The sequence below is a fragment of the Phascolarctos cinereus genome, unplaced genomic scaffold (genome assembly GCF_003287225.1).
Source record: "Phascolarctos cinereus isolate Bilbo 61053 unplaced genomic scaffold, phaCin_HiC Scaffold_4;HRSCAF=312, whole genome shotgun sequence".
In the NCBI taxonomy this organism is placed as follows: Eukaryota; Metazoa; Chordata; class Mammalia; order Diprotodontia; family Phascolarctidae; genus Phascolarctos; species Phascolarctos cinereus.
Genome location: NW_027555847.1, coordinates 221,481,520 through 221,497,111, shown reverse-complemented (window position 1 = coordinate 221,497,111; position 15,592 = coordinate 221,481,520). Strand labels below are relative to the sequence as shown.

The window sequence follows — 15,592 nt, the reverse complement described above, 5'->3', positions numbered from 1 at the left end:
CTAACATTTTTCTAACTTAGACTTTTAAAGCTTTCTCACCCAGTGCGCTTAATCTAATGCTCTAGGCTATAGTGTATTTTCAGACCCCACTAATTTTGCCTCTGGCCCAGCCCAAGAAAACCTAGTTTTGGAGGTTAAATTGCTGTGGGGTGGGGGGGCTGGAGAGTGAAGTAGTATATCTTCTCTTGTTGCTAAGATATAAGAACCCTCATTTTAGCCACTACCTCCCACAAGAAAAGATTTGTATCTCAACAGCTTTCAGAGTATAAAAACCTGTAACCAGGTGGTTGCTCACTTAATAGCATCAGTAATGCACTGAACCAAGGAAGGAGATCTTGCTCTCTGTCTCTCTTGTATCCAGGGTGGTGAACCTTAACTTGACTGCAAAAGGTTCGATGTCAAACTTTTACTTTCTTCCTTTGATATCATTACACTGTAGAGATCCAGCACATCCTGCTGTTCCCCAGGTTTGGTGGCTGATAACAAGGAGGAAGACGAGGCTATTGCAGTCATCCAGTCGATTTTCAGGGCACACTCAACACGGATGGGATACCAGTAAGTCAGAAGCAGCTGGTTCAAAGTATGATTCATTTTTTTGTTAGCCCTATTTCTATATTAAGAGAAAAGAGGACTCAAAAGTAGAAAAGAGAGAACTGCCAGTGCCACAGTCACCCAGGAATAACACCTGATAGCATGTAGACATTAGGCAGATAGGGTGTTGCAGCAGGCTGTTAACATGTCAGTTATTTGTGAGCAAAGGCCATGGGTTTTGGTTTTTTGGTATTTCCAATTCTTTTGATGAACAGGTAGTACACTGTCAACATGTGGTTAGCCTTAACTGATCAGATTTGAAGAGCCCTTGGGATCTCACCATTGTGGAAAGATTCCATGATCACTTTGCTTTTTTTTGCTCTGGGGGGAAACATATGGATAATACTTTGGCTGCCTCTTGACCTAAGTAACCATGAGTCTGTAGACTTCCTGTATTATTGGGTTTTTTTAATGTGTAGTTGTGGTATTTAACAGATGAAATATCCCAAAAGGCCCAGAATAGACTCCTTCATTCATTGCACACAGACTTTTTTTTAAAAGCAATTCCATAATCTAATCTCTGCCCAGGTTTTGTAGTGACTCTGTCCAACAAAACTTCCTCCTTTGACCTGTAGTGCTCCCCGACCTTCTTTGTACCTTTGCCTTAGGGGCTGCCTGAAGACATATTGCACCAAAAGACTAGACAGGGGAAAAGGATGGTGTAAAAAGCCTGTTTATGAAATCTCAAAATCTCAACAGGCTGGGCCTCTATTTTCTCCTTTGTACAGTGAGGTGTTAGCCCAGATGATCTCTAAGGTACCTTCCAGCTCTGAACATTTCTATGCGGCCATAAACAAGCCTTTAGCCTGTTTGCTAAGGTTTGAGTTGTTTCCCCAGATTCCTCTCTTTATTCTCACAGGCAAAATAACGAGCCCTTCTTTGGGCCTCAAACCACTACAACATGTCCTTTGAAGACCTTTTTATTCTTTTTTTTTTCCAGTGAAAAAACAGCCTCTGATTCTCCCATAAGTGAAAAGAAACCTATTTCAGCAGTGTGCCAGAAATCAACCTGTCTAGCCTCTACACCATCTTCTCTTGGTAATCTCATTTTTTTAAAAAATTTAGATACAAGGGGATGTCTATTTTAAGCCAAGAGGACAGCTGCTCTAAGTTCCTTTTTGTACAGGAAAATAACAGGGCCCAAATAATTCTTTAAACACTATACGTTGACTGAGGTTTATCTTTGACACTGCTTCGAATTAACACAGTTCACCCATGCCTTTTAAAAATGTACCCAGAAGAAAAGAACCCCAATTTATTCCCATTACTTAGTTTGTAGGAATATTTTAATATTAATTATTAGGGTATCTTATTTATTACTAGCCTAATCTAGTGTGTCCTTCCTTCTGTTTCTCTCATTTTTAGACCCAGCTCTTGCTGGGAAAGAGTAGTTTCTCTGCCTTGACTAGTGGCTTTTTTTTGCTTGTTTGTTCTTCAAGAAAAATATCTCTTTGAATTTCCTTTCCTGTTTCACTAAAGCTCAAAATAGCATTATACTACAATTAGTAGATTACATTTGGCATCCTAACTGCATGATTCTTTCCAACCCTGTAAATCTACGAATGAAGCACAGGCTTCTGTCTGCCCATTGGGGAACAATAATATATTGAGTTCCTTCATGTGCCGTGTCTGATGTGAATATCAGAATAATGCTAACTATGAGCAATTAGGAACCATTTGATTTTATAAGTAAGACTTTTAAGATGTAGAGATACTATTCAACCACAAAATATAGTCTTTGGATTTTCATTTGTGAACATGGCACTGAGGGCAAACAGGGAGTAGAGAGGGATCCTCTAGTGTGGTGGTGTTTAAGACTAATAGTCTTATTCTCACTTACTGCTATTCAAAGAGTCGATCCCATGGAGACCATTACAGGCTTTAGTGTAATTCCTTCTAATCTAAGAGATGGTGTCACCTCTTGGAGGGGGTGGAGGGCAGGGGTATGTAGATATGGAACTTCCTCAATTAATAAAATGGAAATGTACAGAGAAAAGAGATCAGATCATTATAAATCCCAGAGTTTTGTTTGCTTTGCCATCGATCTTCATCTTTGAAGCTTCTGACTTTTGAGTTATTCTAGGTAAAGAAGATAGTGAAGTTAGTAGTGAAGAGACTATAGAAGAATTACCAGCTGATGACGATGAGAGTATGCAGCCAAAAGAGCTTAAGGCACTGGTTCGTCAACCCTGTTGTGGTGAGTTGCCAAATACATTCATTGAGTGTCAGGGAAGAAGTCTTTTCTTTCACAAGCACAGTTAGGGTTTCTCAGGCACGTGGAATTGTTCATTTGTTTGCTGACTGGGAAACATCATCCAGTTGAAGGAACAGACAAGATAGTTTTGGTGAGAGGACAGGACAGCTTTCTGGTCTGAGTAGACAGGAATTACGACCTGTCCCTTAGTTCCTGGGTTCCACATCTGCACTTCCTGACTAGCCTGCCATGAGCCCCCAAACAGTGAGCTCAGGACATCATTCTTGGAGATGGCTGCCTTTTAGCTCATATTTCTGTCCATTTGCACCAGTGTTCCAGCTCTTCTGGAACTCAATTCTGAGACTCTTAAATCTGACCAAATTGTCCAGGCAGTGGGGTCTATGGAGAGAACGCTGGACTTGGAATAAGGAGGCCAGGGTTTGAGTTCTGGCTTTAACCATTACTGACTGTGTGACCATAGGGAAGTCGTTCAGTCTGTCTGAGCCTTTGTTTGCCCATCTGTAAAGTAGGAATCACAATACTTGCATCTCACTGGATTGGTGTGAGAAAAGCTTTGTGAACCATGAAATGCTAGAGAAATGTAAGTTGTGTTATCAGCAATGCTAATAAAATCTAATCAGTGTATGCAAGGTGTAATGGACAGAAGGCCAGCCTTGAGTCACAGAGACCTCGGCTCAAGGCCTTCTTCTGATACACACTAGCATAGTGATCATGGACACATCACTGAACCTGCCTGTGGCTCAAACACAGACTAAATCACAGATCTCTCTGTCTGTCTCTGTATCTCAGTCTGTCTCTGTCTCTCTCTAACTCTGTCTCTTTCTCTGACTCTGTCTCTCTCTCTGCCTGTCTGTCTCTGTCTCTGTCTCTCTCTCTCTCTGTCTCTCTCTCTCTCTCTCTGTCTCTCTCTCTCTCTCTCTCTCTCTCTCACACACACACACACACACACACACACACACACACACACACACACAGAGGCATATACATATGCATAAGAATTTAAAAGAAAGGTCTACAGATGCTTCAGGCACAAAAAGCTCAGTTGGCTCCCCATGTGCTAGGGTGCAAAGAATGTCTTCCGATAACTTTCAGACTTCTAAGTAACTCTGAGTAGTTTAGCTTCTTACTGACTTTTAGTGGCCTTTAGAATTTTTTTTTAAATCAGTGCTACATATTTGTGGGAGAATGTATTTGTACTCCTCATTAGTCTTCTTGTTAAATAAGAGCAACTCTGAAGTCATGATTTATTCTTATGCCTAAAATTAATGTGTATTCATGTCATTCAGATACTTTACTTTTATCATTCTATTTTCACTTAGGAAATGAGTCTGTAAGAAAAACTAAAATCAAAACAATTTGGTGTTCAAGCTGTTATTTAATCTGATTATATGAAACTTTTTAAAAGCCTTAAAAACAAAACAAAACAAAAACCCAACCTAAATCTAAGCAACTTTGAAGGTTGATTTTTAAAATTTTGTTAGATTCCACTTTAATCTTATTCCTTTTATTTCCCTGAAAGTTATAAAAAGAGAGAGAAAGAACAATTACAATATCTGAAGCAGGATTGAATTGTAATTTTATTCTCTGTATCTCAGATATCATAGTTGCCATGATCAAAGAATTCATCATCAAATGGTCAACCTGTTGGTGATGAACCTCCCTAGAATTGGTCCTCGGGAAGCAGTCCTGGTCTCTTGGTGGAACCACACTCATATCTTGTACTTAAATCTTTATGAACCAGTTAGAGAGATATCTTTTTCTTGGTATGTGGAAAGAGAGTTCACCTTTTTCCAAACAATTTTATCAGTTGGACTGTTGAATTTGAATAGCAATTATGTTGTTTTTTAAAGAGTCATAGTCTTGATGGAGTTATCCAGAGTAGTGTTTCAGAATGCCCTCCTTCCTATTAGTTCTGTAGAATTATTTTCTGGGAATAGGTAAAAGGTTTTGGACGTAATGCAGCTGAGAAGAAAAAGAATTATAATTGTGATAGAGTATTTGGAGAGATGATTTACATCTTTATGAATCATCTTTTCCTTTTTTTATTTTATGTAAGGTATGACTATAATGAAAAGTCTTTAAAAATATATGTACTGGATCTTAAGCATCCACATGAGTGCAGTCTTTTTCAAAATGACAGTCACTTTATTTCAGTGTCCTTCCTTATTGAAAATAAGGTTAGAATTCCTGCATAGGAGTTGACTTTGGAACCTTTCTGCTGCCCGTTCTTGTATTTTTTTTGTTCATTTTATTGTTATGTCTTGTTTTTACATAACTTTTATTTCTAAATATATCCCTCTACCTCCCCTACCCAGAAAGTTGTACTTTATAACAAAGAATAAAAAAGAGGGAAAAAAGAAATTCAACACAGTTATCCAACATGTTACCCAAGTCTGGTAGTTCATGCAGTGTTCCACACTCCTAGTCCCTCACGTCTGCAACAGAGGGATTTTTCATCTCTTCTTCAAAGCCAAACTTAGCTATTATAATTATGTGGCACTCAATTTCATTTCTTTTGGTCTTTCCATTTACATTGCCATAGCTATCATGTGTTTATTTTCCTGATTCTGCTTACTTCATTTGGGATCAGTTCACATAAGTCTTCCCAAGCTTTTCTGAATTCTTCATACATGTTTCTCATGGTGCAATAATATTCCATTACATTCACATACCACATTATTCACATTGTTTAGCTATTCCTCGTTAAGAATCTGTTTTGTTTCCAATTATTTGTTACCATGAAAAGTTGACACATTCTTTTGAATAGCTTTGGTGATAGCAAACTTTAATTGTTCAAGTATAGATTTAATTCATTAAAATAGCTCAAAGTCATTGAGAGCCAAGTCTAAATAAGGTGGGTCATAAAATTGAACTCTTTTCCACCTATTATTGCTAAAGTTGAGTTCTGCAATGTGCATGTGTGCATTTTTAAAGGTGTGATACTGCAAGTCAGTTCACTCTTTGGTCCTCAGTTTCCTTCCTCTGTAAATTGAGGGGTTCAACTAGATGACTTCTAAAGTTTCTTCTAATTCAAAACTTGTGGTCCTATAAAGTCATGCCTCACCGCCTGGTTCTGAAGATAATTCTTAAGAATCATAGTTTTAAAGCTGTAAGGGACCTTAGCAATCTTCTAGTTCAACTCCCTCATTTTACAGATGAGGAAAATGAGGCTAAGAGAGAGTAAGGAAGCCTGCTTCCTGGGATTCCCAGTGCAACACTCTTTCTGCTCTGCATCCTCAGATGACTGCGTTAAAGGACAGCACTCATTTTGTTGCATATATTCTGGCACAATTGTTATCTTAAGGACAGTTGTGTTCCTTAGCCTGGCCTCACCTGGAAGGGACTGAAGCATCCCACTTTGACTTGGCCTATTTTGCACTGGGTCCATTTTCCCCACTGAGATATGGTCCTGGTGCTTTTAGCTCCAGATTCATTCATTTGGAGATAGCATTTGTAATGACTTGAAAAGATTTCTTGATAAAACCAAGTAATCCTGGCTAGCAGTCTATGTTGTACTGTTTTTTTTTTTGCTCCTGCCTATAGGGGGAGAACTGATGGTGTTTGTGTATCTGAAATGAATGTTGTTTGTTCTGGAAGTTCAGTTGCCTGTAGAGAATTGTTTCTTTGAGGAGCTTATATGGTGTTATTGAATCTTATTTTCTTTGTGGTTAATTTCAGCTGTTTCCTCCCATACCCGATTGCAGTCCATTGTTGCTCCACCAGTGGATGAAGTAACCTCCGATGATTCCGATGATATTGTCATCTCTCCATCTCTGCCCATGAAGAAAAAAAACTCTCCCCAGGTTTAGCTCTAGGCTTTCATTATTGTTCACAGAAATTACCCCACACATGAAGCTGTTCTTTATTTTTTGGATGAGGTTAAGGCTAAAAGCACATAGGACTATCTTGAGCCCTTATTCTCTAATGCTGGCAGAGCAGTTTGATTGGTAAGGAAATGACATCTATTGATGTAAGGCACCAGGCTAGCCACAATGCAAAAGTTATGATGAGTGGTAAAGGATCAAAGAAAGCTTTAGGGAGAGTCCAGGGTAGCTTTCCCCTTTGTTTTTGAAAGCATCATTATCAGCATTATTAGCAGATGAGAGCTATATTTCAAAGTACAAAAGCTGAATTTCAGATTCTTGTATTAGAGCTCTTGTGGGCGTGATACCTCCCACATTCCTGGGTGTATCCACTCACCTGCTTTAGAGCTCTATACTGTACAACTCTTTAAAGTGGAACTGGTGATTATGTCACTGGGAAAATAAAAATTAAAAAACACAAAATTATAAACCAAAGAAGCTACATTAAAATTACTTTTGAAAATGTATTAGATTGTCTTAGCAAGGTGGCCTTACAAAGTCCAGCTGTTGGTGTGGCAGGCTGAGGAGAGAAGAGGAAAAGTTACTGATCACAAAGTGCAAATGAAATCCTCCCTGTCCATTCTAACATATAAAGAGTCCTTGGGTTTTTCATCATCAGTTGTTTTGTTCCTGCTGCATAGTGAAGATCACTCTTAAACCTTGAGCAGCCCTAGTCCTTGTAAAGGCCATAACTAGCAGTAGGCCAAAAGCTGAATTCCTGCAGAATCCTGCTGCACCAAATGGAAAGAGCTGCCATACTTGGAAGGAACAGCTGAAACACTAGGGATTGTGTGTGTCAGAATAGCACCTCATCTTCTATGAGGAATATTTTTTTTATAGAACTGGTTGAAAAGTGAAAACTTCATTCAAACATCCAAGTCTTTTTGCTTTGTTATTAATTTTCATGGTGTCAAATAATTGTTCCTTGAAGAAAAAGAGTTTTTGACTAGTGGCTTGCCTGAGCTGATTGGTGGTTTTAGGATTTGGGGGATTCAGTCTCACGTTTGTTTTCTTTATGATCTTCCTCCTCCTTCCTTTCACTAGGTTCCAGAGCTAATCTGTTCAATTAGGCATAAGTACCAGGAAGATTCAGTTAAATCTAAGAAATCCTTTCCTGTAACTGCTCAGTCAGTATAGGTTAAAAATTAAAATTTCTATTTACTTCTGCCCCACTTAAAAAAAAATTTATTCAATTTCTTTCTGCGTCTGCTTTTTAACTCTTAGGAATTAATGATCCGAGAACTTATTTATAACTTCCTGGGGAGAGGGTGAGGGAAGGGAATGATAACCTTCCTTTTCCTATTAGGAGATTTGGTTGTGTCTACCTTTGAGCCCAAAACTTCTTGTCCAGATAAGGCTGTGGATGTTGACAGGATAATAGGCAACTGTCAACCCAAACAATGGTTACTGGGGCAGACACGCTCAACATGCTTCTGTCAAGTCAGAGAAATTTGATTCTTCTCTGGAATGTCAAGAGTAAGGCTGGAAGGAAGTACAGATGACCTAATTTATAATGTGATCTGTAAGTGTCTTTTGAAGTAATAAATTGGGGAAAGCCCAACCCATTTTCTTCAGCATTTCTGATATGATAAGAGAATTATCTTTGTTAGTAGGTTTAAGTTTTCAAGTGGATACCAAGTAAGAATTATAAATGTAATTATTCTTTCTGTATGTTATACTTCAGTATTACATTTAAGGGCTTTTTTTTTTGGAGGAGAGGAAGTAAATATGTAAGTTCAGTCCTTCAGCTACCTGAACTCTATCCACAACCAGACCTCCAAGGGAATAAGTGCTCTTTACATTTCTGTCAAAGGAATAAAATCCCTTTTAGCAGAGGAGAGGCATGTACTACTCTGGTTTCCTGAAATGCCTGTGCTCAGGGATTTCAATAACTCTCTTCCTGAAGAAAAGCATAGGATGTTGTCAGTTGCTGGTGTGTCTTAACGGTTGCCATTCTATGTATGGTCCTTTCTGTTGTGTGCTATTTAAGTTAAAATTGGCAGAAAAAAGCTGCTGCTAGTAGTGTTTGGCAGGAAGAGAAGATGTGCCAAACCCAAGTGTGACTTGTGGGTATGAAGAGAAAAGAAAGCTTCTCAGGCTGACATGCCTAGCTGAAGAAAATAGGCCTCTTTCTCCAGATTGTGCATTTTCCTTCAGTTGAAACAGAATCTCTCTTAATATTTTGCTGCCTACAATATGACCCCCTCCACGATCCATCTGTGTACTTGCACCCTTATTTGAGTTCCCTAGGAAATTGTCCATTTTACCTGCGCAGAAAACAGCTGCATTTATTGAAAGTCATTTAAGAACCTCAGAAGAAAGCCAAATGCCTATATGAGTGTTTCTGGATCAGTCTCAAGGTGAAGATTTGAGCAGTGAGAATTCTCACTGTTTGTGGAATAAACTAGGACCTTATTCCTAAAGATCATGTTTTCACATTGCAAGAGCCTGACTATATTCCGATAGTCTCCATGAGTAGGCTCTGGCTTGACCACCCACCTGAAGATGGTGGCTTATTCCTCTGATGGGAGAAGGACTTGTATTACTACCTTCTACATCCTCTCTTGGAGAAGGAAATGGCAAACCACTCTGGTATCTTTGCCAAGAAAACCCCAAATGGGGTCATGAAGAGTTGAATATGCCTGAAAAACAACTGAACCTTCTCTCTGGATAGAACTGCAGATCGTAGGCCTACTTGCTTAACATCTTTCACCCCAACACCACTGTATTACCTTGAAAATATAAAATATATAAGGAAAGAAGCAAAATATTATTTTCTGTTCTTATTGTATAAAATGTTTAATTTTGAAGAGAAAAAAAAACAAACTTTCTCAATCTCAGATATCCTCTATAACTAGAAGTGATGGTATCCTCTGTGAACAGAAAGCTTAATTTTAGATATGGAATTTTTCATCACTTTTCTCTCAGATGTGTGTTTTTTTTAAATATCAATATCCATTGTTGAGATGGTGCCTGATAAAGTGATGCCTCTGTTGAATTTAAGGGATTGAAAGGGCTTTTTATCTATGGCTTATCATAGCTCACACCAACATTCTCAGCCAAAGGAAACTGGATTGCTGCTTCACAATGAGGCTGCTTCCATTTTATCCCTTCACTGGAAATACTGTCTGAACAGTTTCCATAGGCTGCTGCTAGCAACCCTCCATCCCTACTGCTACCCATTGTGTGGAACTGACCTTCCCCACTGGATGGATTACCCCTGCTGAGCTTTCACATCCATAATTGTTCTCTTCCGTAGGGATGGGGGGAAATACCCTTGTCAGAAGCTGGGGACAGGTTGTTCCATTAGGTTTTCTGTAGATGCCCTTAGAGTTATGTGGGAGTGATTTATAATTAATCTAGGGGGTAGTACATCTATATGGATTACTTGCTTCAGATTCACCCACTGGGCCTGGGGATACTGGGAAAAGAATGGGGGGAGGGGTGCAAGATAATGTGGAATATGCAGGTATCAAGGCCAAAGTGATATAGCTTCACAGTCTCTTCTGGGTAGGGAGCTGTTTAGATGATGCAGACGATTAAAAGGGGACTCCATTACTGAGTTAGACAGTAATGAAAAACTATTATCTGCACGTTAGAATCCATTACAGGGACACTCGTTTTAAAAAACTGAACCGTAAAATGTTTTAAATGGAGTTAAATCTAGGATTCTAGAAGTATTTGTGTTAGCATCTCGATCTCAAAAAAAGGAGAAACTATTGCAGTGGAAGGTGTAGTCTGGCTGCTTCCCATTGGAAAAAGGGATTTGAAGGCAAAAGGAAGAAGTGCCCACTTAGAGGAGGGTCAGACTAAACACTTTAGATAGGACATGTCTTCCGATAGACTATGAAATGCGATAGCTATAAAACTGCTTAGAAGTGATGATGGCAAGTGGGGTAAAAGTATAGGGGGAGGGGGAAGAAGCTTAAAATGTTAGGAATGTTTACTTTGGGGGGGGCGGGGGTTGAGGCAATTGGGGTTAAGTGACTTGCCCAGAGTCACACAGCTAGTAAGTGATATGTGTCCAAGGCCAGATTTGAACTCGGGTCCTCCTGAGTCCAGGGCCAGTGCTGTATCCACTGTGCTACCAGCTGCCCCTACTTTTTTTTTTCTTATACCATTCTTATTAAAGAAACATTGCAAAAAGAAATTAGTGATTCTGATTAAGAGGATTTCATTTGACCTATACTTGCCATTACTCCCAAAAAGAAAAACAGAAGAAATGTAACCTTGGTTTTCCAAATGGATCAGAGCCCAGTCTCCTCCTTTTCCTCTTTCCCAGCAACAATTGAATTTAGGAAAAAGATAGACCAACTTGGCTTGGATCTATCAAGACAGGTCCAGCCAAGAAATAAATGCTCCCTGCAGAAAAGACCAAAGACTTGTAAAGTCTTTAAAGTACAAATGGAAATTATTTTCTTGTTATGGAAGCTCTGTCTGCACAAATGTTGCTTTTCTTCCATAATCTATAGGGATTTACAGTAGACTTGAGGAAGCAAGCATGATGCCTTGGCCAGATTGTGGACTTGCATCTCTCATGCCATCACCTTTTCAAGTGCCTATGTCCTAATAAATGTGGGATGCTGTTTTATCTAGTCCTGTGTTGATCATGGTTAATTTTTTTTTTAAGTTGGAGAAATTAGGAAGACTCTAAAAAGGATGAAATGTAAAGCTATTAACTTGGATTGCTAGAAAGAGCATTGCTTTTCATGGTTTCTTAAATTTTTTATTTAGAACTGTTCTAATATTGTAAATTTATACACAAATCTCTTGGAGTGGGAAAGGTTTTTATTTTTCCTCTCATCATTAGTCTTTATAAATAAAAGTTGTTTTGCAGAATAATTGTCTTGATTGCCCTATAAATGGTTCTTCTAAAATTACTTCCAGGTGTACTATTGCATTAATTCACATGGCACAAAGGCTTTAGAAATCCCATTTTCCTGGACTTACACAGTTTTGTTCCTTTCATAACATGGGTCCTGAAATTTAGAAATAGGCAGGATATTGATGTGTCTTTCTCTTTGCCAACATAAGAGGCCTACTTGAACTGGTGGCTCCTTGATCCATCTTTTAATCCTCTGTCCAGTGCACACTAATGAGGAGAGGAGCTGAAAGAAACTGAAGAGTCAAAGAGTATTTCTGCTAATTTGACTGAATATGTTTCAGGAGCAGTTAAGAAGCCTTCCCTTGGAATTCAAACAATATTCATAGAACTGTCCAAGAAAACAAACATACAAAAAAACCCCTGATGGGTTTTATCTCCTGTATTTGTTTTCCTTTGATTGCAAAGGGCAGTTGCAACAAGGTGATTTCAGATTAAATTTTGTACATTCCCTTTCCATTCAACTGCTCGCTCTGACCCCTTAAATCCTAGGTCTGTGTTGATTTGGTTCCTTCAAGATTGCCTTGTAAATTGTCCCCGCTGTTGGGAGGCTGGGCAGTGTTCTCCAGTAGTAAGTTGCTCCCTTGGAAAACTTTGTGATTTGCCCTGAAGACCTGCAGGCTTCTGCATTAACTAGAACGGTCTGCCAGACACAGAGCTTTAGGCCTCAAACCTGTATCTTCCCCAAGAGTTCCTTTATTTCAGTGAGGCTTATACTTATTAGCAGAAAGTCAAATTCTATGTTGTGAGTGTTCTGCACTGGAATTGTGGAGGGTGGGACCACCCACTCTTAGCATGCATTTAGCCATTTACAAATGATTTAACAATTAGACTTTCAGGGTTCCCACAATGAAGAATTTCCATTCTTGCTGTAGACCTTTCTCCAGATGGGAAAGGAAAAACCCACCGTGTGCCTCTGAGAACATTCTTTCCTACTAGAATGTCCATTCCAAAGATTGGAGTCCATGAGTTATCCCCAAATTCCGTTTTCCAGTATATTTTAGAATGTAAGAGCCCCTAAGACATCTAGGGAAAAAGTACTTCCTTACTTTTCCATTCTTTTCCATGTTTCTGAAGAAAGCAGTTTTACCACAGAAGGAGCGCTGAACCTGGGGTTAGAAAATCTCTATTCAAGTCTATCCGTGGAACTGTGGGCATTACAACCTCTCCAAGCCTCAGGTTTCTCACCCATGTAATGAGGGTGCTACTGCTTGAATTTGTTGTATGCAATTGCTGTTCATAAATTATTTATCGAGGTTAAATCCAGCCCTTGCATTTCCTGGACAACTGTTTGACCTCTCCTACGCAATTAAGCATTTTCTAACTTGTATTATAATCATTTGTGTACATGTTTCATCCCTCCTGGCAGACTGTGTGTAAATGTGAGCTGTTATTATTTCTAGAGGGTTCAGAACTTTAACAATTAAGGTGGAGGGAGAGTAGGGGAATAGGTCTTGGATATTTTCCTTCCATGTCGTGGCTCTTTGTCCCAAGCTCTCCACTCTCAAACTGTCAAGGTAAAGGTAGCTGCTTTAATATCTTATTTGATCTAGCCCAATTTAGACATTGCTGACCTAAAGAATATAAGGAAAGGTTAGTTTTCTGAGTGTCCTTGTTTCAGCAGTACTGGTCTCAATTGGAGAAAGGTGGAGGGCAGAGCATAAGAATGATGACCCGTATATTAGGCGGCAGCATAGTAGCATGAGGTTCAAAGGAAAAGCTCAAATTCATGCCCACTGTAAGAAGCACTGTTCCAAGTTAAGAAATGAAGCCAGCCATGCACCTTAATGCAGTCCTTAAACCCTTTTTCCAGCCCAAACTCACTTTCAATCATCCTTGTCAATGAAATGGAATAAGAACAGGCTTTCTCACTCAAAAGAAGCAGGCAGTAAGGCCACCAAGCCAATGGGGTTGGAAGGGCATGCAAGATGGGGAAAGCTCTTGTATAACAAACATCTTGAGGAGAAAAAGCAATCTGGTATCCACGGGGCTTACAGGGGTGGAGGAAGTCCCTAGCTGCTGGAAAGTAGGAAAGGAGAGAGTGCTACAGCTATGATGTAACTAGGTATGTCTATGGCAGCTGCAGTATTAGAAGAGCCTAGACATGAGATGAGCATCATAGAATTTGATGGCAGATTCTCTCCCCACCCACCACTACCCCAGATTCATAGTCTTGGATCCTTACAAGTTTTACTATCATCAACTCCTTTAGTGTCCCCAGATTCCATAAGGAATCTGGATTAAGGAGAATCTTTAATGCAAACAAATTAGAGAAAATGTAGGTGGTATATGTACATGACTCAATCAGGTCATATGTATATGAATATGTAGCACACAGGACCAGTGAACTGTACCCTGTAGCCAGCCAGGTGCTCTCGGCTATGAGGGATCCTCACTGTTTGGCACCACCCTACTCCATTTCTTCCCCTGTTGTCTAGGACAGATCATCAGTGTAAGAAGATAGGGACTAGGGCAGACACCCTATCCAGGGATAAAAATTAATGACTGGAACTTCCCTTGTCCTCTATCTCTTTTAAGCAATTTGCCCAGGGTCATATAGCTAATAAGCATCTAAGTTCACATTTGAACTCAGGTCTTCCTGACTTCAGGGCCAGTGCTCATACCACCTAGCTATCCTGTATCCTCTCTTAATACAGGTCCTTGAGCAGGCTGGATAGGGTGGGGCTTGATTGTGTTTCCTAGCTAGCTTGTAACTGCTTCCTATCTTTTCCTACATTATAGAATCCTACAATTACAAAATCCTAGAATTAGGGAAGGTATCTTAGAGGTCATCTAACCTAAGACTAACATGAAGCCTATATCTTCTCTAAAGCGACATGAATAAGTGGTCATTTAGCATACCTCCAGAGGCAGCCTGTTCTGTTTTTGTACAACTGTTAGAAAGTATAGATTGAGTAGAAATCTGCTCCCCTGGGACTTTCCACCTAAGGGTCCTAATTCTTCTCTCTGTAGTCAAGCAGAAAAAGGTGACCACCTTTTGCACATGCTTTCAAATATTTGAAAAATATGTTCATGACTTGACTCCCAGCCCCACGACTAGTCATATATTCTCTAAGCTGAATATCCTTAATTCCTTCAACGTGTTTTTATATGACATAGTTCCAAGTCTCCTGAGCATCCTGGATGTCCCCTTCTAGAGGTGTACCAGCTTCCTTCAATGACATTCCCAAAATGTGGTGCTAATTCCTGAGGAGATCTGTGGGAGTGAGGTGGAATATCAAGCATTGAATGAACATTGACTGAGCAGGAATTTTTTTCTATGTGCTGCTGCCAAACACAGTGCTAGGTGTTAGGGATATAGAGAGACCCGTAACTTTTACAGATGAGGAAATGGGCATAGAGAGACTAAGAGACTGACTTGTGCAAGGTCCCACAGTTAACAGCCTACCTGAGATTTGAACCCAGGCCGTCTGACTCCCAATCCAGCACTTTGTACTTAATGGCCTCTCGTGGTTGTGTATGCATATATGTGTGTGTGTGTGCATATATACATATATACTTATGTACATGTACATATATGGCCTGGATTCACAGAACCTGGGGGAGGGAAGATGTGACATATTTATGTATGTATGTATAAATGCGTAATGATATGCCAAGTCATTGCTCTAGTTAGGAGAAGAGACATCACTGTGGGAGGACTTGAACTGGCTTAGAAAGACTAGTAAAGTTTGGCTATGGGGGAGCGGATTAGAGAAGATACATTTGATTGGAGTTCAATGAAGGCAATATGAAGTGTTCACTAGGCTGCCTCCTTATGAAAACGACCTTGCTGCTCAGTCAGTGAGAAGAGATCAGAAGTTTAAACAGTCTTTCTAAATAGTCAGTTGTAATTGATTTTTAATGTGTCATAGAAAGGGATTTAGTCATGTCCCTGCATTGTACTATGGTGCTTACAGGGATTAATTAGCTTGATGATAGAGGTACCTTCTCTTTACAATGTGTGGTTTATAGATGGAGTAAGGAAAATGAACGTTTACATAATTAAGTCCTGGGCAATGAGATCTGGAGACGATGTGA

General features: G+C 39.5%; 1 protein-coding gene across 6 annotated transcripts in view; it reads left to right on the top strand.

Annotated features, from left to right (window-relative positions):
* IQCE (IQ motif containing E) overlaps positions 1–15,592 on the top strand; it is an 88,936-nt gene that overhangs the window by 66,385 nt on the left and 6,959 nt on the right. For 5 of the 6 annotated variants that reach the window (XM_078152927.1, XM_020975223.2, XM_020975221.2 and 2 more), the window contains 4 exons: positions 440–555; positions 1,532–1,629; positions 2,675–2,788; positions 6,485–11,511. In XM_078152927.1, the coding sequence (XP_078009053.1) occupies positions 440–555; positions 1,532–1,629; positions 2,675–2,788; positions 6,485–6,615 (459 nt within the window). In that variant the 3' untranslated portion in view covers positions 6,616–11,511. Of the gene's footprint in view, positions 1–439; positions 556–1,531; positions 1,630–2,674; positions 2,789–6,484; positions 11,512–15,592 lie in introns of those variants that run through there. The other variant, XM_020975220.2, reaches the window with a different exon arrangement.